Source organism: Phascolarctos cinereus, unplaced genomic scaffold (assembly GCF_003287225.1).
Source record: "Phascolarctos cinereus isolate Bilbo 61053 unplaced genomic scaffold, phaCin_HiC Scaffold_5;HRSCAF=322, whole genome shotgun sequence".
NCBI lineage: Eukaryota > Metazoa > Chordata > Mammalia > Diprotodontia > Phascolarctidae > Phascolarctos > Phascolarctos cinereus.
Window position 1 is genome coordinate 305,467,106 of NW_027555958.1, and position 23,955 is coordinate 305,491,060.

Genomic DNA, 23,955 nt, shown 5'->3' on the forward strand with positions numbered 1-23,955 from the left:
TGTAAATATATATATTATATATATATATATGTGTATATATATGTGTGTGTGTATATATATATATGTGTGTGTGTGTGTGTGTATATATATATATACACACACACACACATATATATGCTAAGTACTTATGGATGTAAACAAAGGCAAAAAACCTCATCCTCTGCCCTCAAAGAGCTCACAGTCTAGTGGGAGAGAGAAGATGAAGACAAACATGATTTATATGGGATAAACTGGAGGTCATCTCAGAGGGAAGGAGCTGAAAGAGACTGGGAAAAGCTTCTTGCAGAAAGTGGGACTTCACTTGACAAGCATTTGTCACCCTGGGGTTCAGACCCCTCTTCTGTTAATACCTCTGTCACCCTGGGCAAGTCAGTTCACCTCAGTTTTCCCATCTATAAAATGAGGGATTTGGACTGGATGGTCTCTGAAGCCAGCTCCATGAGCCCATGTGCCAGGCAATACACTGAGCGCTCGGAATACAAGCACAAAGAATGAAACAGTCCCAACTTATACAGATAAAATGAAGAAATATTTGTGAAGCACTTAAAGTGCCTGGTATATGTTTTTCAGTTGTGTCTGACTCATCATGACCCCATTTGGGGTTTTCTTGGCAGAAATACTGGAGTGGTTTGCCATTGCCTTCTCCAGCTCATTTGAGAGATAAGGAAACTGACATAAACAGGGTTAAGTGACTTGCCCAGGGTAACACAGTTAACAATTACCTGAGGCCAGATCAGAACCCAGGAAGATGAATCTTCCTAACTTCAGGCCCAGCACTCTATATACTTTACTACCTCCATGCCCTCCCTGGTACATAGTAGATGCTTCATCAATATGCTTATTCCCATCTCCTTCCTACAGTCACCCTGTGTTCTACTGGGGGACACAAACATATAAAATGTAAACAGCATAACTATAAATTGAATAAATACAAATATATGACAAAAGGAGTAAAACAGAAGTGCAAGAGAAGGGGCTGATATTTGGGGCAACCAGGAAGGCCTCTGGTTCAGAGGAGAGGCTCTGTGGGGCCTTCTAAAGACTCATTCTTCTCCGCAGGCTCCAAGACCAAAGTAGCAGAAACAAAATGACCATAGAACTTGGGCTGGAGAAGGCTTTTGCTCCTGCTATGCAAGTGATTAAGGCTTGAGAGTCTTTCTTGAAGGAGCCCTCTGATAAATCTAAACCGTGTCAGGCTAATGTATCTGTACTTATTGGTGCAGAAAAAAAATTTTTTTTTAATTTTTTTAATGTGGTAGGAGCTTGGAAATCATCCCTTGCTTGGCCCCTGGAGTTAGAGACTGAGATCTGAGATCTGGAGGGAGGGCGGGCAAGTGGACGTTGGGGCTTCGAAGGCTATACAATAACTCCTTTGGAGAGCCAAAAAAAAAAAAAAGCGTGGGGAGAAAGAAAGAAAAGGCCAGGTTGCTGCCCTGAGGAGAGCAGCTTTTGTATTTCTGCCCTGTGTGTCTGGTCTCTGTGGCAACGGGAGACACAAGGCTCCATGGAGTAGCCCCCAAGGCCTGGATGCAGCCAGTCAGGACTGGGAGTCTGGTTTCCTGGTCCAATGGGAAGTGCAGATGGGCGGGGAGGAGAGTTTGTCTCACTGCAGGAGGAGATTGGGGGCTGGGATGAGGGGACCAAGATGCAAAGATCCACTCTCAGTCAGAGGGCCAATGATGCCAGAGCCTGGAGCTCCCCAGGGGCCGATGGGAGCCTGAGCCTGAGCCAGGGGGAGGGGAGGCTAAGCCACCCCAGCAGGTTTTTCATGGGAGCCACGTGCTGCTATAGATGGACCTGGCAGAGCCTGGTCCAGGGCCCACCACTGAAGGGGCTGGGCAGCTCCTGGGAGCACTGCCTGTGGCATGATATTGCCCAGGACGAAGAGTAACCAGGCTCCTCCACAGCCTCCTCAACCAGATCAGAGGGCGGGAGGGGCTGGGAACCGAGAGAGCCCCTGATAGAGATACACTGGGACTGATGCTTGTGTTGGCCCAGCCTGGCAATGGTGCTGGCTGCCTCCAGGTTTGCTCTTGGGGTCAGTGCCTTCACCCACTATCCCACCGACCTGCCTAAAAGTTCCCCAACCCAGGATCTCCATGGACACCAACATTCTCGCCATCGCCATTGCCACAGGTGAGTACTAGGCACCTGGCAGTTTCTCCTGTCCCCCCAGGCAGACTCCTTTGCTCCTAGTCCTGAGAAGTGAACCCAGCCTCTTCACTGAAAGTGACAGAGTGTGCAATAGCTGGGCCACAGGCTCCTATTCTGAGTCACCTTTTGTTCAAAGAACTCAGGGGGTGGGCTGGGGGTGAGGGGGACCCGTTTCTCCTTGGGGTTGGGTGAAAAGATAGAAGGGGCAGAAAGCTAGATATTACATTTTAGGGCAGATAGCAATAAATTGGAAAGTGTCCATAAGAAGATGGGGAGTGAAAAAGAAACAATGTCCCATGAGGAAGGTGCTGAGGATGGTTAACCTGGAGAAGACAACTTAGGGAGAATGTGATGGGGATCTTCAAATTGCTATCATTCAGTATCGGAATTAAGATGACTCTGTGGTTCTTTGAAGGCAAATTTTGGCTCCGTACAAAAACTTTCTCATAACAAAAGCTGTTTGATAATGGAACCAGCTGCCTTAGATCATGGATTCAAAATTAGAAGGGGTCTTAGAGTTCTAGTCCAAGCCTTTCATTTAAAATGTGAAGAAACCAGGTCCTAGAAGAGCTAAGTGACTTGCCCAAAGCCACATAGTCAGAATTTGAACCCAAGTCTTTTCAATAGGTCTGGTGATGTTTTCACTACAACACAGTGGTGGTTAGTTTCCCATCCTGAAAATGTTCAAGCCAAGGACAAATGCCGACCCCTCGAGTATGCTGCAGACAGGATCTTGCTTTGTCTAGAAAGCTGAAGTAGATGACCCTTTTCAGTGCGAAGAATACTATGAAATCTAGAAGTCACTTGGAGTCACGAAGTCCCAGGGTGGAATCTTTTCTCAGACACTTCTTTTCTGTGTGCCATGGGCAAGTTGCTAAACTGCTAGGTCTGAGTTTTCTCATGTTTAAAATGTGGATAAGAGCATCTACCTCACAGGGTTATTGTATGTATAAAATGCCTGGCAAAACTTAACAGTGCTAAATGTTAGCTATTATTAGGGTCCCCTAGGGTACCTACATCAGGTCTTTGGGTTTACCTGAAAGGACTCCTAGGTTCTCAGCTTTACCACTGATCCTTGGGGTAGCCCTGGGACAAGTTCCTCCTCAGCTTTTTCAGTTTCTTTGTAAAGTGGAACGATATCACCAGTATGCACACCTCTCTCCCAGGGCTGACAGGGGAAGGGGTATGTCATCATCTCGGACCCCCTGACCACAGTTATCCCAAACTTCCCTGTTCTTCCAGAAGCAAGAAGTCATACACGATGCATGTTTCTAAGGTCAATTATGTAATCAGAAACAGGAAGCCCAGAGCTTGTCCCTTTTCTGCCTCTGCCTCAGTTTCCACAGTAGAAACAGGATATTCCCTCAGCCAAGCCATGCCACCAAAGACATGTGGGGGAGGCTCCCTTCCTAGGAGGGACAGGGAAGGGTGGGTCTGAGGTTGACTGATGCTGGCTACTCCCCACAGCCCTTGGGGGAAGAGCTGGGAAGGTTCAGGAGGCTGGGCCCCTGACTGTGCCTTGGTGTGGTGGTGGGTAGTGTCCTCCTTCGTGTTTGTCCTGGCCATCTTGCTGCTGCTGCTCTACCAGCGGGACCCCCAGTGCTGCCAGTTCCTCTGCTCCTGCCGCTTCTTCCAGGGTCCTAGCCAGTGTGTGAGTATTTCCCCTCCCCCTCCCAGGCCTGCCTCTGCCTCCCTGCCATGTCATCCCTGCACCATGCATGTGCACAGTAGACGTTCTTGGGGGCCAGCACTTTCTTTTCAGAGAAGCAAAGAATATTTTCCAGTCCCACCTCCAACGAACACCCCTTCTTTCCAGGGCTTTTGGCATAGGCTCTCTAAGGCTGGGGCTGCATAGCCCCCAAGTCAGTAGCAGTGGGTTGAGGAAGGGTTAACTGCCTCTGAGCCCTCCCCCACTCCCATCATTGTCCAGAGCTAAGCCAAAGAGCCCTTCTCAGTGAAGACAATGCTTTTTCCCACTTTCTTAGCAACAGGGCACTATCACTTTCTCTAGCTTTGAGGGGAAAACCCAGGGTCTCCTACTTCAGAAGTAGACAAAGGATGGGGAAAACCAGAATGGAAGACAGTCCTTAGGGACACAGGCATCATAAGCATTAGCAGATTGTCCAAACCTCTGTACCACAGCTTCCCCCAGACTCTGACCTGGCAAGACAGAGGGGATTATTTCTCTAAAGGGCCAGCAGGGCATGAAGGAATAGAATCTCTCTCCAGCCAAGTGGGTTTTAGAAAAGCTAAGGATCTGAGGTTTAGACTCTGACTTAGCAGAATGGGTTGGGGGTGAGGGGAGGAAAGAAATGTGAAGCTCCCAAGAAGGACCTGGGCCTCTGCCCAGGAGTCAGGCAGGTGCTCACTGACCTGGGGAACCTAGAGCTAGGTGAGGATGAGGTGGCTCACCTTTGGTCCTTCTCCCCTAGGACTGTCCCCCTCCCTACTTTAGCAATAACCAGGACTTGGTGGGACCCCCAGCCAGATCCCAGCCATCAGAGAGGATGAGAACTAGAGTGCAGGTGAGTTGCTTCTGTTCCAAATGAAAGGATGAGGTGAGACTTTTGTGTAGAGAAAGCAGAACAAAGAACTCAAAGTTGGAGGATGGGAGAAAGGAATGGGCTGTGAGAAACTAGAAACATCTGTGGGGGAAAGAGGATCCTTAGACAGACTGAAAGGAATGGGAACTTGGGACACAAAACCCAAGGACAGTGCTCTGGAAGGGAATCCACACAATGGCTAACGGGTATGCTTGCTCTGTCCCCTTCCTGGAAAGAGAGGGTCACTAGATATTATTGATTACAGGGGCATTTCCAGAGTGATGAAGTATTCTGTGTGGGACTGCCCAACAACTACCAGCTACCCCCCTGGCGCCCCCCACGTCTTCCCAGCTATGAGAGTGTTCGAAAGAAGGACCGGCAGCAACAGATCCACCGGCTGATTGCACATCGTTTTGGACTATGGGCCTGCAGAGAGGTGGTCCTGTCTTAATAATCACCTCTTTAGGGTTTCCAAGAAGTCATCCCTAACCCTCAACCAGTCCTTCTCCACCCTCAGCTTACAAAACTCCCTCATTTGAGTCACTGATGGTGAACACCCACAATTCAACTATATCACGGCAGTATAGGCACAGTGGATAGAGCACCGGCCCTGGAGTCAGGAGGACCCGAGTTCAAATCTGGACTCAGACACATAACACTCACTAGCTGTATGACCCTGGACAAGTCACTTAACCCCACTGCCTAGCTTAAAAAAAAAAGAAATTAAAAAGCAACTATATCACTGCAGTAGAGGAGGATGGGTTTTCTTCCACTGAGGGAAGGACAACCCCTCTGCAGAGAGGGGTTGCTTTGGGAGACAGTGGCTCAAACCCAGCTTGCTTCTACAAAGGGCCAGAACCTTTTCCAAGGGGAAAAGGAAGCTGAATGGAGAAGCCAGGGGGTGGGGGAAGTACAGAAACCAGAGTTTGAGAAAGCTTTCCCCTATTTTTTAACAGAGCTGACATGTCTCTTCTTTCACCAGCTTCCACCAACCTATGAGGAATCCCTGGGACCGCTCCCTGAGGTGCCCCCCAGTTCTGGCTCTGCCCACCCATTCCAGAGAACAACTGCCTTCCCTACTCAGAGGAACACCGCAGTGTAGCAGCAAGCAAGCAGCCTCCTCCTGGCCACCTCCTTATCCCAGCCCAACCCAGGCAGCAAAGATGGTGCCAAGCTGCCACCAGAGGGGGGCCTCTGCCAAACTCCAATTGTGCTAGATGCCCTTTGGTGCCTTCAAGACAGTGCAACAGGAGGATCTTACTGATGCCACATCTTTGGGGACTGCCCCCTGTGGCCATCCCACCCTCCCTGAAATTTCTGGTCCTCTATCCTAGAAAGCTCCCTCCACTGTCTGCAAGGAAGTGATGGGCCTACATTACTGCCCATAAGCACAAAGGGTAAAGTGAATTACAGAGAGGGGAGTCTTATTCAAGGCCACAGAAAAAATAACGAAAAGATCTGTAAGTGGATCTTCGGAGTCTTACCTTTCCTGTTCCAGCTTCCTGGGGCTTCTGGAATGAACAGAAATGAAGTCTTTATTCTGGTCTTAGAAAGAATTCTTGTCTCCGGCCTTGGAGTCAGGAGGACCTGAGTTCAAATCCGGCCTCAGACACTTGACACTTACTAGCTGTGTGACCCTGGGCAGGTCACTTAACCCCAACTGCCTCACCAAAAAAAAAAAAAACCAAACTCTTGGGTCTCTTCAGGCCACTCTGCTCAGAAACGGCCAATCAGAGAGGGACCACAGGCACCAGGTCAATCACTGCCCATGCCACACCAGATAGAGGCTGGCAGGTGGACCTCTCTTCTCCCACACAGAGTAGAGTAAATGCTACAGATGACTGGAAGGGGTAAACACGCTTTCTATCCTGACCCTCAATTTTAAAGAACCTGGGCCTAAGCTACCAATCAGCTTTTAACCCTGTCTGAATTCCTCTTCCATACAATATATTCTCAAAGCCAAGTTTCCTTACTGTCGTTTACAGTATTAGAGACAAAGGCGTGAAAGCAATGTGTCTGCAACACTCAGTGTGACAGCTTTGGGTGTTATCTAGCTCACCAAAATCAACCCAAAGGTCTAGCATTCCCTAGGAAGCCAAAAGCTCAGTACTTGCTGATTTACACTGGGACTTTTCCATGCTTCTTCTACCATAAACTCCTCCAGGTAATAACAGAAGAAATAAATGAAGAGAAAAGAGGGCATCTCTAGGGTTCCACTGTGTGAAGTTGGAGTACATTAAGGAACTCAACAAATGTCATCACTCACCATCTAAGAATTAAAGGCCTCTGTCCATCCAGCCCTGCCCAGATTTATTTTCCAAATGACATGAACTCACGGTTTGAGCTAATTTTATTTTGGACCTCAGGTTTGTCCACCTCATTACTCCTTGGGTGGTTGCTTCACATAGTCTCTTCTGTGTTCACAGTCAACCAAACCCACTCTCTCAGGGAGACTTGCTCCCACCCTGATTCCTTGGCATCTGGCTCAATCTTCTGGCATTCCAGCTCTAGTTTTCAACCAATGACATGGCCAGAAGGATCAGAACATAGCCACCAATTTGAAGGTGCCCACAGGCTTGGCAGGGACAACATGGACAAAAGTCTTGTAGAGCACAGCACCCTTGGGAAGCTGGGTGACCAAGTCTACACCTTCAGGACTGCTGGGATTGGGCACATATGCCTCCTTTGTGTAGCGGACAATGCCCTCTTCCAGGGCATATAGACATTTGTTCTTACCCAGTCCTACCTGGAACACACAAAAACCTTATCAGTTGATTAGCGAGGATGTCCCTGAACAAAAGGAAAAGTCCTGGGGCTTCAGGAACGCCTTCCATAATGATCCTATTCACTGGAAGCAGCCTCTAGGATGAGGATAGGGAAAGACTAAAGAGGTAGTTCAATCTTGGGTTCTTTTTTCTATTGCCTAAACTTCTTTGCTTTCTACGGCCTTGCCATTGATTCTGTGAGGGAAAGGGCAAGGATGACTCCAACAGTGTGACAGATGCACAAAGTGGGCACCACAAAGAGCTGGGTTTGTAAAGTGTGTTCAATTCCCACAGGAAATAAAAATAAAAGCTGCTAACTCTCAAAAGACTTCCAGTTTCTCCTCCAACAATATCTCTGCCTGAGCCCAGGACAGTCTAGCTCATACTTTGGGATGGACAGGAAAACTAATTACTGAAGGGTAAACTCTGAACTCAAGTAGGGAAAGCTGATCCAATGAACAAAAGGAGAGGGCCAAAGGGCAACTCACATGAGCTCCTGGATGCCAGCGGAATTGGCGCTGAGTCCCAATGATGTTGCCAGCATGAACATATTGACCTAAAACAGAGAGAGATTTCAGTAGGGGCCTCTGAAACACTGAGCCAGCCAGGAGGAATGGTTACAAGGGGCATCAATTCAAACTTCTAAGAAACAATGATGAATCCTTATATCATGGCCCAAATGCTTTAAACTAGCTTCTGAACCTGCCACTGAAGATTCTTGCCACACCGTGATATTCATGTAGAATGGAAAGAAAGTGAAGTGCCTTGAGATCGCTCCATGGGGAATCCCCTTCTCCAGTCAGCTGACACTGACTTCCACGCCTTGCCCAAATTTTCTTGGCTCCTTAGCTCAGAGGCAGGCTCCAAAGAGGACCCTCCTGAGCATGAGGCCTCCACCACTCCTTCAGAAAAGCAGAAGGCTGGGTAGAGCGGGGACAACCCTGACATGCACACTTACCCTCCAATTTCTTGATGCCATAGTGTTTGCCTGGCGACTTCCCGCCAAGGTTTTTTGAGCTACCTCCAGTCTTCTTGGATGCGTATCTAACAGTGGCAGCCATGACCTGAGGGGCAGACAGCCCTGCACTAACTGTAGAGAGATGACAAGAAATGTTATTCAGGGGGCGAGAAACTCAGACAGAGCAGCTGTCTCTTGAGAAACCATGTCTCAAAGAAGGCATTTACAGTGCTGAGAAGAAGCAGTAGGTGGAGAGGAGGTCTGTTAGGAGGCTCACAAATGGCACCAAACGTGTTAGTTTTCAGGGAGTGTCGTGTGGCCCTTGGCCTGTTCCTGAACAGTAGACAACCCATTCCTTGTATTGTCTGGGGCATAAACACTGGAGGGAGTCTATAAACAGAAGGAAAAAGAAAATAAACACCCTGTGCCCCGGGTATATCCAGCCCTGTCAAGGGAGGACACAGACTATTTGAGAATGAGGGAAGAGAGGCAACAGTGCCAACAGGACACCCGCAGAGCTTCCCACTCTGGCTCTACTGCACCATCCATCTAGAAAACCCTACAACACACACACAAAAACAAATCAACTGCTTTGAAGCTAAATAGTATGGCTCTAAAGAGCCATCATCTCTAGCTCCCGGCTATTTCAGACTGCTAGGTCCTTGGGCCCTTTCTTCTCCCAATACCTAATACAGGAATTCCTAATCTTTTTTGGAATAATAACATTCTACTTATTAGCTTGACTTTGTGACTCTCCCTCCTCCCATCCCAAATGCTGTTATTTATTTTTAAAATAAAAGTGAGGGGGCAGCTAGGTGGCGCAGTGGATAGAGTACCAGCCCTGGAGTCAGGAGGACCTGAGTTCAAATCCAACCTCAGACACATAACACTTACTAGCTGTGTGACTCTGGGCAAGTCACTTAACCCCAACTGCCTCACCAAAAAATAAATAAAGCCAACTGAAAGTAATTTGTTTTACAAAATTTTGCAACACCCTGGCTGAAGACCCTTGAGTGTCACAAACTCAAGGCTGGTAATCATTACCTCAGGTATCCTAGACACAGTTACTAATTAGAAACATGTAGTCTTTTTTTTTTTCTCAATTACATGTAAAAACAACTTTTAACTTTCATTTTTTAAAATCTGATTTCCAAATTCCCTCCCTTCTTTCCTCTTTGAGAAGGAAAGCAATTCGCTATAGATTATACATGTACAGTGATGTAAAACCTATTTCTATATTAGCCAAAACATATGTAGTCTTCAAGGGCCATTTAGAAACTGCAGATAGAAGATCAGGAACCCTTCGGGTGCCCAAGTCTTTTGTAGGGACCTCTGTCCAGGATCTCAAATAACATCAGGTTGTCTATGACAGAAAAAAATTAGAAGAGGGCACCTAGTCCAGTTTGCAGCCATCAGGCTGGTCCAACCCCAAGCTCTCCCAGACAAACTATGTTTTGGTATAAAGCCTATGAGTGTTATAGACAGAAAACCCTTGCCTCATCTTGAGTAGAACATAGCCCTAAGGCTCTTTTCTAGATCTATGCTCCTATGAATGTTTCTAGAACAGACGTTCTTAACCTTGTTGCTATCAAGGACTCCTTTGGCAGTCTGCAGATCCCTTTGAAGAATGTTTTTAAACAGATAAAAATACATTATTACAAAAGAAACCAATTCTATTGAAAAGAGTCATCAAAATATTTTTTGGACCTCTAATTGTGAACTCCTGCCTTAGAGGTTATCTAAAACAACCTCTTGATTCTACAGTGGAAGAAAACACCTAGAGAACTTAAGTAATATACCCAAGGTCATCCAGGTGGCTAAGCCAAGATTTAAACCCAGGGTTCTGTTTCTAATTTCAGTGCTGTTTTCAAAGGCAGAGGTATACAGTTATGTAACCAGGACCCATAAGGCCACAGGGATAAACAAGCTATTTACCAGGGAAGGGTGAAAGGAAGAGATGCCACAGTGAGGCATCAAGAGAGAATCCTAGGCAGGACTGTGGAAACTTAGGAGCCAGAAAGGACCTTGGTCTAATTTAAACTTCTACCCTTCTGTCGTAATACCTTTTATAAAACCCATCTCACTAAGCCTTTGCTTGAATACTTCTTGGGACAGTGAATTCTTTACTTCACAAAACAGTTTGTTATTGACTGCTCCACTTGTAAGAAAGTTCCAGTTTTGAAGTTCTATGAGAAAATTCTTCTTTATGTTAAATTATTATGACAACTCAACCTGCCTCCCTATAAGGTCTATCCTTTAGTCCTTGTTCTGCTTTCTAAAACTACAAACTACTTTGCCTGGTATTTAGGACACTCTACAGTATGGGAGCAGCCTATCTTTTCATCTTTTATCATATAAATACTAGGGGTCACAAACTTTATGATACAGCAAAACATCACTACTCTGTGTCCCCCATCCCCCAGCCCATACAAACCCCATACCTCCCCAGCTTCGTGCCTTCCTTCAGCTGTTCCCTATGCCTATCATGTTCCTTAATTTAGGGAAATGAGGTAACGGGTAGCTGTTCTATGGAATCAGGAAGAGACCTGGGCTCAAGTTCCACCTCTGAGTCATACTGACTGTATGACCCTGGGCAAGTCACGTAACCTGTAGGTGTTATAAATTGCAGAGGAGATGCCAATATGCATTGGTATGGTTGACTGTTGTCCTTCATTCTAGAAGAAAACCAAAATGACATCACTGTGCTAACGTCAGGTGACATTACAACGCATCTGACTTTGGCTAATCAAACCAATAGGAGCTCAGAATGCTCTACCACAGGCCCAAATACTCCATGTGAACATTTGGTGTGGATTCTCTAAATTTACTCAACTTGGGTTTCTCATGGGTCCTGGTATATATAGGAAGACCCTTACTGAGAACTCCCTATATGGAGGTTCCATTTTTAAAAAAACATTCCAAACCTACAAAATCTATCTTTTGAAGCCTAAATCAAAAAATATCTCCTCTTATTTCTCTCAGTGAATCCCACCTGGATTGCACTCTGAATTTATTACCTAGTCCTATTTGCATTTCCTTTGGTAATTAGAGAACCATTAAGTATTGAGACATAATTATCTGTGCTTTATCCAAACTTTGTATCTTACCCAGCATTTATCTTATTATGTGCAAAGCACTGTGCTCCGCTCTGGGGATACAAAAATAAAGAAGAAAGCCGATGTTCTGGCCAGCACAGTACTCTGCACACAGTACGTGCTTAATAAAAGTTTGTGATTCTTCCCTCCCTTAGTCTTCTCTTCGACCAGATACCATCAGTTCTTTCAGCTGATCCTGGTATGGCATTATCTCCACTATTCTCACCCTCCCTGCGGACATACTGCACTCTCAGTGTTCTTCCTAAATGTGGAACTGCACAAAACACACACGTGCCCCCAAACTGCACAACACAGCAGTACTCAAGAGCTCACCCCGTGGGGGGAATCAGGAAAGCATCCCCCAAACCCTCTGGCAGCGCAAGCCCCGCCCCCACCATCAGAAAGAAGGTGGGAACGGAGGGTCACGTAGGCAGCAGTCCCCACCCCAGTTAGTCACGTGGCCTATGAACATGCCCTTCCCGAGGTGAGAAGCGTGATGTGGCCTACACCGATCCCAGCTTCCTCTACCCGAGCCATGGCCTTCACGGGACATCACCTCCAAATTACCCCGTTCTCCCCTTCCCAAGAGGAAGAGCCAAAGCCCGTTACCCGCTCCCCGCGCCATGACGGGGCCCGTTTTCTGCGCCAGCAACGATAGCAGCCCCACCGCTGCCATGGCTACCCTCGGTTCGCCGCAGGCCCCAAAAAGCTTCCGCTTCCGGTAGCGGTGTTTCCGGGTCTCGCGGTATTTCGGAATGTTTGAAGCGGCGGCGCGCGCACGGATTCGGCGAAGACGCTGCAGGTGAGTGACGAGGGTGGTGTATTTATGCCGTCCCCGCACCCCGAATCCCCGCTACCCGCAGGCTCCCAGCTGCACTCTGGGTGGCTGGAGTGAGTGGCACCGGCACCGGGGTCCGTGCCTCGGGGGAAGGAAGCTAGAGGGGCATTAGAGACCGGCAGAACAAGCATTTGTGAGGCGGTTGCTACGTGCCCGGCACGGCCTCAGCGCCGGGGACCCAAGTAGAAAGAATGAAACAATCCCTGCTCAGAAAGAGCTTACATTTGAATGGAGGAGATAGCAAGAACGTTATGGATACATACAGCATGAATATATACAGTTCTTAAATACGTATTTGGTCGACTTAATTAGCGATACAAAATAAGTAACCGGTCGTTTAGGAGGGAGGGCACTAGCTTTTGGGTAGGAGTCCCTTGCAAAAGATGGTGCTTGAACTACATTTTTTTTAATATTCATCTGAATTTATAGAATAAATTCAAGGAAGAAAAGCATAATATGGTGAATACTGGAAAATGAACTTAGTTTCAGAAGTAAATTATATCCCAAACCATTTCTAGTTCATCAACTCCAAACCTTGGGAGTTTGCTAGTTATTGTCAAACCCTTGAAGATATGAGCATAAAAATCATAGATTTAGAAATTGAAGGACCCCAAAAGTTGTCTACTCTAAATGCCCTTATTTTAGGTGAGAAAATGTAGGCCAACAAGGTAAAGAGATAATAAGCAGGCATACATGTGGATTTGTCTAGGAATACCCCAATATGACATCAGCCCTCTTGCCGTGGTAGAGCTGACTGGAATCCATAGCCCATCAGGGATGGGGGCAGCTTTCCCAGTCTGAAGGATCTTCTTGCTATAATGACTGTTGCTGTTATGCTGGCTTCTTTCACATCCCTTTTGCTGCTTCAACAGGGTTATGGCATAGGAAAAAGAAGTAGGTATGACTAGTTACATCTATAGTCAGCCTGTAGTCTGGGGCCATTCCCAGTGCTATTTTAGGCTATCTTCACAGGCCTGTTCCATTGATGCTTGGCAGTAACTTGAGATCAGCTTCCTTCCTGCTCCAAGGAGATTCCTATTCTTCCTCAGGGAATACACTCACTTGCTGCAGGGGGAAAATTCTCTGGCCACTTTGTTTTTCATGCTGTCTAGCCACGGATCTATCTTTCTTACTCCACTATCTTGGCTCTTGGCTTGAACTACATTTTAAAGGAATGACTCTGAGATAGAGGTAAAGAGGGATTCCAGACAAGGGAAAGGGCCAGGGCAAAGGCACAGATCCAGGAGATAAAATGGTGTGAGTTAGAAATGGAGACAATGCTAGTTTTCTGGAATATAGATTGGAAGGAGAGGGAGTAACATGGCAAGCATTGTCATAGATGTGGGCAGAGTAGGAAGGAAGCAAGATTGGAAGATAGCTTTAGAGAGATAAGCACTAGGAGCTGGAGAGGGGGTGGTGACAGGAGTGCATCATTATACGCCTTGATTCACTTTCTGAGTAGTCTGTTCTTCAGAGAAGGACTAGTTCTTGGTGTAGCTGTAACTAGGACTCATATCTTATAATTCCATATCCAATATTCCCTTTCCACTGGAAATCGATTTGCTTCCTGAGAAGAGCACTGGACAACAAGTAAGAAGCAGCTTGACCTTAGTGGGCAGAGTACTAGACTTAGTTGGAGTTGGGATGATGAGTATTCAAATCGTTTCTCAGACAGTTGCTATGAGACCCTGAGCCAGTCACTTTTCTTCTTCTGCAAATTGAAAGAGTTTTGGTTTAATGGCCAGCATCTCATAGTCTGAGAACTGGAAAGGATTGTAAAGATCACCTACTCCAAAGGCTATCATTTAACAAATTGGGGGGGGGGGAACAAATGAGGAAACAAGGTCAGTGACTTGCTCAAGATTGTACTAGGAATAAATAGCCAAACTGGAACTTGAAGCCAAGTCTTTGCACAATGCCAACCTAACTTCCCACCTATCCTATTTGATGTCTGCTGCTGCCTTGTTCCTCCTGATGCCTTCAGGCATAAAGTCATGGGATTTTTTTAAAAAAGTTATGTTAATGCTCTTTAAATATCAGTCACTTCCTAATAACTTTGTAATGTAATTACATTTAAGCAAAACAGATCAACACTAAGCCAAAAATCATGGGATTTAAAATTATTTTTAAAAAAGACTTTAAAAAATAAGAGTCCTTATAACTAACCTCGTTTTACAAAGGAAGAAAGTCTGTAGAGATAAAGTGTCTTACCCAAGGTGATAGAAAGAGCAACATAGCCAAAATTCAAACTCAAGTCTGGTTACTTCCAAGTTCAGTGCTCTTTATGCTATACTACGTTAATTCATTCTTTAAGGCTTCCACTGTGACCTCCTGATGCCACTAGTTCCCCAAGACAGAAAAAAGTCTACATTGGACAGGTGTCTTTCTTATTCCTTCTCATTAAATCATAGATTACAATAACATCCATGATTAGAAGAGGTTCGTTTGGTTTAGTGGAAAGAGGTTTATATCCATAACTCTTGGGTTGGAGTCCTGACTCTGCTGTTTACAACCCATGTGAATGAGAGCAGTTATTCAAACCCTCCGAGTCTCAGTTTCCTTACCTGTTAAATGGGGGTGATATATTGCCTGCCTTCACAGGTTGGTTGTGAGGAAAGTGCTATGTTAAGTACAAAGTTGTGTGTGGGACCTATTATTGATCTGACTCACAGGTGAATGAGTAGGACATGACATTCTGTGTCTCCCTGACACTGGTCTCTTTGCAGGGAATATAGCTTGACAGCCTTTTAATAATGGGTCCGAAAAAGCTACCACTGGATACAAGTGAGAGTGACTCTGAGGAGTTGCCAACATTTACATTTCTGAAACAAAAGCCATCTTTAACAAAGAACAGCCAAGTTGTGGTCCACAGCTCAGATGCTGAGTGTTCCTCTTCTTCTCCAGGATCAAAAGAGCTGCCAGCTCTCCAAGAGGCAGCCAGAACTGTTTCCCCAGAAGAGCCAGCTACAGTGCTAAGTAGTGAGAATGAAGAGGAAGAGGAGCTTATTCCGCTGGTACAGAGACTTCAGTGCAGAACAACATACAGTTTTTCTAAAGCACAAGAATCAGGCCATCAGGACTCAAGCTCCCAAATTAAATGTGCTTTGAACCATCAGCACAATGAAGGAACAGCAGAAGAATGGAAAGAACAGCCCTTTCCAAAGACCCTTGTTCTCTCTAATTCTTCCTCAGTTAAAGATGCTTCAAAGAATGACAGAGATGTTGAAGAAGAGCCACACAATTACGTTCCAGCCTTCTCATCTGTCTTCCCAGTCCAGATTAGAAATGTGTCAGCCACGGAGAAAAGTTCAGTGCTCTCTCCTCCCCCAAAGAGAACTAAGTATACTCAGAAGGAGAAAGGAAAAGGCTGGCAGGGTCCCCTCCAGACCCAAAGAAAACAGAAGGAAAGTGAGCAGAGACAGCAAGAGAGAGAAAGGAAGAAAGCCCTGGCCAACATGCTAAAAGCACAGAAGCCAGAGGAGTGTCTGAAACATATCACAGTTGTATTAGATCCAGGTACTTTTGCCTTTTCTTAGCTTCACACTGAATTGCCTACTCTCTTGATCCTACCTTGACAGTGCACTTTGCAATTTGCTGCAGCTCTCTTACAGCTTGATGGTGGTGGTCAGGTCCTCAGTGCTCTGCAAGCTATGGAGTGTCACTGTGCGATTGAGGCACAGACCATTCCATATAGCATCACTTGGAAGAGGAGAGCCATCCTGTCTCAGGTAAAGGCCTTTCCATAGTTTTTGTATTCTTCCCAGAGCCCCTTATCATAGATATATTCTCTGTCCCTCAAGTTAGTCTATCACATTTCTTTGGTTTTGGGTCCATCAGGCCTCCTGTTCCCTCTTTTCCTTCCTCTGCTCATTCAGAGAGGTATGGTAGTTGGCCCATCAAGTAGACCTGATCTCACCTCTGACACTCTGCCTAGGTGACCTAGGGCAAGTCACTTAACTTCTTAATTAATTTCTCAGTTCCCCTGTCAATCTTCTAAGAATGTAATTTAAAGATGAATTGCTGGTCTACTTTGGTGAAAGTTGTTTGCTGGTTGGATTTGCCTATACTAATGAAATCACAGTTCTAGCCTCTTCAGTAGATGACTCAGTAAACATTAATTAAGTGCCTACTGTGTGCCAGGCACTGTATTAAGCAGTGGGAATACAAAAGAGGCAAAAGACAGTCTCTGCCCTCAAGGAGCTTACAATCTAATGGGGAAGACAACATGCAAACAAATATATACAAAGCAGGCTATATACAGGATAAATAGGAAATAATCAGAAAAGGGAAAGCACTGGAATAAAGAGGGGTTAGGGAAGGCTTGCTGTAGAAAATGGGATTTTAGTGGAGAGTTAAAGGAAGTCAGTAGGAAAGGAGGAGGGGGGCATCTATTGTAGATGGCCTTTTTGAAGAATTTAGCTACAAAGGGTAGAAGAGATATAGGACAATAGCAGGGATGGAAGGATGAAGTGGGGATTTTTTTTAGGATGGGAGCGATATGGGTATTTTGTAGGCAGTAGAGAATAAGCCAATAGAGAGAGAGAGAGAGATTGAAAACAAATGGAAGGGGGAGGAGGGGAGATGACAGACTGGTATATATTTTGGAGAAGACAGGATGTAATAGGAGTGCTTGAACAAGTAGAAGGGTTAGCCTTGGTAAGGGGTAAGACCATTGAATCAGAAGGAGAGAGTCTCAGAAGGCATATGAATGATAGGAGAAGAGGAAGAAGGGAAAAGAGGGAGCTCATAGCTAATGGCCTTTTTTCTGTAAAAATATGAGGCAAGGTTCTCAGCTGAGAGTAGGGGAAAGGAAAGCCATAGGAGGTTTGAGGGATGAAAAAGTTTAGAAGAGTCAGTGAGGGAGTTGTAGAAGGATTACCTAGCAGCAGTGAAGGCCCAGTTCAGACTGTGTAACATAAATTTGTAGTAGACCTAGTCAGAACAGTTGTGTGATTTTCTTCACCTTCATTCAGCAGCATGTGTGTAGGTGCAAAGGCAAGGAATGGTGGAAATTATCCAAGGAAGAAGCTTAGCAGGGCATAATCAGAGATATGACAGGGAAGCTAGAGATTCAAGAGAGGACAGTGAAGGGTTGAATGAGTTCACCAAGGAGTGAAGATGGGGAGAAGAGGAGGGAGGGGCTAGTGCTAGGGAGATGGCCTGGAAGAGAACTGAGGAATCAAGGGATTAAGGGTCACACTGTGGGTAAATAGTAAGGTAATGTAAGGAAAGACAGAGGGAGAGGTGAAAAGCCAGTAGATTTGGTCAGATAGGGGGATTTCAGAATGTTTGAAGTGGTACATTTGTGGGTGATGGCAAGATGAAGAGTATAGCCATCTTTTTGTGTGACTAAATTGGGAGGAGTAGCTCAGGTGAATAGGTTGAGGAACTGAGTGTTAGGGTATTGAAAGGAGAATCAGTATGTATATTGAAGTCCCCTAGTATGAGGGCAGGAGTTGGGGAGGAGAGAGGATTTGTAAGCTAGATTTTAAACTCATTGAGAAGAGAAGAGGAGTGACCTGTAGGGTCTCTAGACAAGAGCTATCAGTGTTTTGTTTGGATAGTATATATGAATAGCATGAACCTCAAAGAAAGAGATTACTGAGTGATGGAGGAAGGGGAAGAAATTGGAAGTGGCAATGGAGAGTAAATATTCCACTTCCCCCACCTTTACCAGCTTGAGGAGAATGAGTGAAGGATGCCCAGGGAGGCTATGTCATCTGGGAGGAGCCGAGTTTCAGTAAAAACTAGTAGATGGAAGGAGTGAAAAGGGAAAAGATGCAAGATAATGGGAGGTTTGTTGCGTATGGAAAAGGCATTCCAGAGGACACAGTGTAAGAGCTGGGTGAAGTTGCAATGCACCTTTGGAGTGGAAGGGTTGAGAGGGATGGGAATAAGGAATTAGGAGGTGGGAGGGCAGTATGGAATGGAGTTTGGATGATAATCTACAGGAGTTCAGAGTCACTGGGATGTGAAGAGTATGACCAGATGCGAGAATGTTCACCATCGAGGCTTTCACAGTATAAGTATTGCTATTCCATATTCCTTTCTTTATGTGACAGGCAATATATGTTCTAAGTGTAGGCTTCCTGGTTCTGCTTTAGTTACACCCATCCATACCTGGCTCATTCCCCTGCTTTCTACAAGGCTCTAGGAAAGCAGGCTGTCATTTAACCGGAAGGGAAATACATTGTAATTTGCCCACTAGGGGGCACTCTATTCCAGTGACTGAACATGGGGGTCTTCCAAGGAGATATCCTTTGCTTATGCAAAATAACCCTTTCCCCCACTACTTTGTGACTCAGCAAATTTACTTATACTTGCTACCAAATTCAAAAGCCAGTCTAGAGGAAAGAAAGTGGAATATTGTTTAAAATTAATAGGATCGTGAGACTTTCAGTGTGACTATACTCCATCACGTGTGGGAAATTTCTTCTGTCCTGCCAATTCAGTATTTCAAATCATTTCACAGGGAGTCCACACTGTTTCCATATACTGGCTGACATACGTATACACACACACACACACACACACACACACACACACGTTTGTGTGTATGTATGTATGTATATAGACACCAAAAAATATTTGTTGAATAAGGTGCATGTTAAGAGCCATTCAAAAATCAGTACTTCATGCTTTCCCCAGGTAGTGAAATTAGGGGCAGAAGTTATAGATCTGATACTTGGCATTAACTGGGGCAAAATATACTTAGCACTGTGGGAATGGGAAATGTGTCCTCCCTCAATCTCATCAGCTGAGAGAGCTCCCAGAAGCTGTCTGTCCAGAGGTTCCAGAATCAGTGTCTGATCCAGATCTGACTCCAGTCCCTGTAGCCCTGAAAATCAGCTTATATCTATGAGTCTGGTTCTCAGATCTCCCAGCCAGTCACGTTTCTAAGACAGAGAAATCTCATTTCAAAGGAAGAAATAGTGACTTCCCATCACAACCTTGTGTTGAAGACAAAAATACTAGGATTTTAGAACTTTAGTATGCTAAGGTAGCTAATACAGGTGAATCATCATCATTCCTCTCATTCTACTTCTAGGAAAGCTGCTTACTCCATTGCAAAGACTGAAAACCCTATCATAGGAGTATAAACACTTTGAGAGGGCCTCTTGGAAATTCAGGAGAGAAAGAGAGAGGTAACAGGCTTTGCCTGGAGATCTGAGCTCTAAAGGAGTTGGCAGAAATGTAGGCAATTCCCAGGAGCATTCAAACAAGAGCTGTACCTCCAGTGCACACTGTGCACTTAAGAGTAGAACCAGACTTAAGGAAAATGTATGGTTTATATTTGGATTAATGTGATATATAATCTTAATAAATGACACTTTTCTGATTGATACTTTTCTGCCAGGTGGGTGAGGTGGCTTCTCCCAGAAACTTGCACAAACGTTCCACTTCTTCCCCAACACCTGCTGATTCACACCATACTCTGTACCTCTTACCTCTTGACAGGTTGAAGAGGGAAACTTGACAGAAGAGCCTTTCGTTCTGGTCCTGCTGCAGGAAAAGGAGTTTATGACCATGATCTACAACTCAAAGCAGGTTGGCAGACTGAGAAGAGCAACAGAATTATAGGAGCAGTTGAAGTAATCACTGGAATTACAATAATTAATTACCATCTCTTATATAGGGTGGCCCTGAAGGGAAAGAAACTTTGCAGAGCTTTGTGACTTGGGTCACAACAAAGACATTAGGGAAGACTCTGTCACTGGCAGTCGTGGAACAGGAAAAATATTTTAGGTTTGGATTTGCTCTGGGGTAATCTTTTAAAGGACCAGGGAGCTGGGATTCTTTCCCCACCCAAAATCCATCAGTAACATATATGTTGCATCTCTGGTATATGGTGTCCCTCTACCAAGCATAGTAAGGTTTCCCCAGTTACTCCTACTAAACAGAGTTAGGCCTAGAGCTGCTATCCTCATTTCTTTTCATTCTTCCTAGCCCTCCAAAACCCCAGAGGAGGAAAAAACAGGGAGACACAGTGAATAGAGATCAAGCCAAGGGGAAGGTAAATCAGAAGGGATCAAAGGAGAACAGGGAATTTACTCCAACACTGTCCAGGGTAGAAGTAGAAATGGTAAGTAGAACTACCTCTTTCCTAAGCAATGCCACAAACCAAGTGGGCACCTATAATTGCATGTTTATTTTCACTGGTAGGCTATGTGACATTTGAACAGTTTTTGCCACTGAAAGATGTGCTTGGTTCTGAGGATCTATATAGAGCTTTGAAGGCTAGGTAATGGGGACCTCTTTTAAATGACAGTGAGAATAGGCTGAACTACACTGGATTTGTATTTCTCTTCCTGTACCTCAAGTTTCATCATCGCTATTGTGCTTTCTAGGCTTTGGTGGAGTTGCAGCTTCACACAGAAGCCCAGATTAGAATCCTGAAGAGCTGGAAGGAGCTGGCTGACTTCATCTGTATGTTCACCAAGGCTGTGGCTGAGGCACCCTTCAAGTGAGTGATATTAAACTTCATGCTAGGTACTCATCCATTATAAATATTCTTATGGTTAGATAAAACATCCCTTTTCCATGATCCTGGCTCCAGTGCTTTTAGATGAAGAAATGATATTGTCCCAACTGACCTAACACTTTGCCAAGTTCTTTCTTGTAAGCCTGGTAATAAAAATTCATGGTAATCTCCCTCTTGTGTGGGAGGTAGTGGGAGCAGTACTTACATTACTGATGGATTTTGAGAGCATCTCAAGTCTCTGGTAATACACATTCATATGTTCCAAATACATTGTTTTGATATGTTTGGGGGAAGGTTGAACTAGATTTTCCTTTAGGCAATTAAAGGTTCAGTAGTCAAACCCCAGTAAAATTAAAATCTCTTTAGATCAAGACTTCCAGGTTCCACTTATATCAAGCAGTAAGCATTACATCAAAATTTAAGTGTAACTCAATGGATACAGTCGTGGAGTATATTCTGTGATTTGCCTGTATTCAGTGTGCCAGCAGGTCTAAAATAAGCCCAGTAATATCACATCCTGGGGCTAGGGCTTTATGGAGATGAGCTCCACTGGGTTGCCATTTTGGGGTTAAGTAAGGGAAGGTGGCTTTTTAGCACACTGTTCCTTTGAGCTATTATCTGTGTTCATTTGGGTTATTACCTACAGGAGATCTCGGGATCAGACTAATTTTTCCTTCTGTCTGGCGAGTGATTGGGCTGGAGGGGTAAAGGTGGATTGGTCTGGCAAGGGACTTAAACTGGTCTGGAGGAGGCAGATTCAACAGCTAAATCGAGTTAGCTTGGAGATTGCCAGTGCAATTGTAAGCGCCTATCCTTCACCTCGGCTTCTGCTACAGGTAAGTTAGTTGTATTGTAGCACTAAGTTGGACATCATCTTTGCTGGCAACTTTACCTTCTACCTCACGGATGAAATGTCTCAGTTTACCAGAAGTTAGGATTTTAAATTGTGGTGACTTTTATCCATGTGACCTTGTTAATGTCACTGAGCCTCATTTGTAAAACAAGGTAATGGCTGTAAAATTTGTAGATCAGCAAAAACCAGCTTGCTGTGAATAGAGCTGCTTGTCCCACCAAAAATAAAAAGAAACTGCAGCTCTCAGCCACTGGGGTAGGGGCTAATTTGTGAATTTGTTGTTCAGACATTTATTGTTTTTTAGGCATATCAGCAATGTTTATCCGAGCAAGAATGTCACAACCTGCTTGCAGACATCCAGGTGCGCCGAGGGGAGGGAGTAACAACTACTTCTCGCCGAGTTGGACCAGAGCTCTCTAGACGCATCTATTTTCAGATGACCACTCTGCAGCCAGACTTCTCTCTGGATGGCACAGAATGACACTCCTAACCACAACTGATATTTGAAAGAGCACTCTAATATCTTTTTGCAGGAATAAATGGGAGCAGTGATTCTGTCAGTTCAATTTCATTCCCCTTCCCGAAGGAAGCTAATGTGACTAAATACAGGAGGGTGACCCAGAGAGAACTTGTCCCTCATTGTCAACTTATGGAATTCTTCCCTACCCAACAAATTAGGCAAAAAGTTAAATCTACATGCAAATGGATCAAAGACATCCCACAAGACACTTATTTAATAACAATTATAAAAACCTAAAAACAGTCCATTATAAAGTTTAGGAAATTCTAACAATTATGATTGAAATGGAGAGTTAAAGCTCTTGGTGGGTTTGTCTGTCGGCTTGTTCCCTATAATCAATCCCCTCACCTCTTATAAATCACAACGTGGAATGGTAATCCTTATCATTTGGGTGGGGGTGGGTCACTTTATAGCTCTGTGTACTTGCTTAGAATTGTTATGTGCTTATACAATAATTATAAAAATGGTCCCAGTGCCTGAAGGGAAAAGTAAAAGAGTACGTAGTCATTTCTGTTACCACTCATGATATGTGTTCCAAATGGAAATAGTGAAAATAGGAACAAAAGAAAAATTTCTTAATGCTAGGAGAAACCTCACAGGTAGGCAGTTCCATATCACTGTGCTAAACTATTTGTCCCTAGAGTTGGTGATGTCTTCCCCTTGCTTTCCTAGGAGTTTTTTTTAAATCAGAATTTTTCCAGTGAATAAGCATCATCAAGGAGCAATAATTATCCCTTTCTCCCTGAGGAAAAAGGACCTAAAGCAAAATTAAACACACCCCCACCTCCCGGTGTTTAACATAGCTTAAGCTGGCTGTCTGGCTTTGTTAATAGGCAACATTTTAATTTCGCACAATAACTGCCGATGCCTCTCAAACCTTGTGTTAGTAAGAGGCAAAGAACAGAAATTGAGTTTGTTTATAAATCTTAGTCCCAGTAAAATAATATCTACTCCAGCTAAGAATGGGGTAACAGCCCTCAATCATACTACAGCACAAAAGGGTTTCCTTTTCTGACGTGGGGATGCCTTGCCTGTACTTAGAACTTTCAGGGTGATCTTAGAAAAATGGCAGGAATGCAAGTCTATATACACTACAAAGGGCCTGTACTAGCTGAAAAACTAGTTTTAGGTTGCCACTGATTAGTCAAAGATTTCTTTCTTCAGTGCTAGTTAAGCCAGGCCATATTCCTATCTAGCCTCCTGAGTTTGTATGGACATGTTGAAAAGTTTCAACACTGGATTGGGACAGCTAGATTCAGGCTCTATCACTAACAAAGTCACTACAAAATCAGGGGGTTGGACTAAATGGTTGCTAAGGTCCAATCCAGCTATTAAAAAAAAATCCATTATTTCTGTAGTTACCAAATTGCTTTAGTGTCTTGATATATAAGAAAATAGGTATTTTGTCTTGGACAGTGAGTTTTGCATTTGTTGCCTCCTGATCTTGTTTTTGTTGTCGGTGAGATCCTGGCCCAGGAAGTTGAGTGGATAAATTTGTGACATACAAAAATATAAATGTGGAGACAGCTGACCATTTAGTAAAAATATGCCTCACCTTTACATAGCTTTGGATACCTGGATTAGAAAAGGGGAATGTTCGTGTCCTCCCCTCTAGCTTATTCCTTTAGGCATGCAGACTACTGCTCCCCCCACACCCCCCACCCCTTCCCATTTTCTTTATCTACAGGGAACAGAATCTTGCATAAGGAACAGAGGCAAGTTCTAACATGGATCTCCTAGGACATTG

General features: G+C 44.7%; 3 protein-coding genes across 5 annotated transcripts; 2 read left to right on the plus strand and 1 right to left on the minus strand.

Moving 5' to 3' along the window:
* The first annotated feature begins 89 nt into the window (after positions 1 to 89).
* LOC110198365 (uncharacterized) lies at positions 90 to 6,976 on the plus strand. 2 transcript variants are annotated; one of them, XM_020972569.2, is made up of 5 exons: positions 90 to 2,136; positions 3,693 to 3,805; positions 4,587 to 4,679; positions 4,963 to 5,133; positions 5,680 to 6,976. In XM_020972569.2, exons 1-5 carry the CDS (start codon positions 2,100 to 2,102, stop codon positions 5,797 to 5,799), a joined length of 534 nt encoding a protein of 177 aa, XP_020828228.1. In that variant the 5' UTR covers positions 90 to 2,099; the 3' UTR covers positions 5,800 to 6,976. The 2 variants fall into 2 exon arrangements, with proteins under 2 accessions (XP_020828228.1, XP_020828227.2); XM_020972568.2 differs by lacking the exon at positions 90 to 2,136 and having other exon boundaries at positions 2,359 to 3,805.
* A 53-nt stretch (positions 6,977 to 7,029) lies between these two features.
* MRPL27 (mitochondrial ribosomal protein L27) lies at positions 7,030 to 12,234 on the minus strand. The gene is made up of 4 exons (XM_020972693.2): positions 12,125 to 12,234; positions 8,421 to 8,552; positions 7,951 to 8,018; positions 7,030 to 7,443 (listed from the first exon to the last, which is right to left on the minus strand). The coding sequence occupies exons 1-4, from the start codon at positions 12,189 to 12,191 to the stop codon at positions 7,237 to 7,239; spliced, it is 474 nt and encodes a 157-aa protein (XP_020828352.2). The 5' UTR covers positions 12,192 to 12,234; the 3' UTR covers positions 7,030 to 7,236.
* On the plus strand, positions 12,228 to 23,953 carry EME1 (essential meiotic structure-specific endonuclease 1). 2 transcript variants are annotated; one of them, XM_020972565.2, is made up of 9 exons: positions 12,228 to 12,317; positions 15,080 to 15,869; positions 15,954 to 16,081; positions 19,812 to 19,901; positions 19,990 to 20,099; positions 20,301 to 20,436; positions 20,702 to 20,817; positions 21,482 to 21,671; positions 21,993 to 23,953. In XM_020972565.2, exons 2-9 carry the CDS (start codon positions 15,107 to 15,109, stop codon positions 22,167 to 22,169), a joined length of 1,710 nt encoding a protein of 569 aa, XP_020828224.1. In that variant the 5' UTR covers positions 12,228 to 12,317; positions 15,080 to 15,106; the 3' UTR covers positions 22,170 to 23,953. The 2 variants fall into 2 exon arrangements, with proteins under 2 accessions (XP_020828224.1, XP_020828225.1); XM_020972566.2 differs by lacking the exons at positions 19,990 to 20,099; positions 20,301 to 20,436.
* Positions 23,954 to 23,955: the final 2 nt, after the last annotated feature.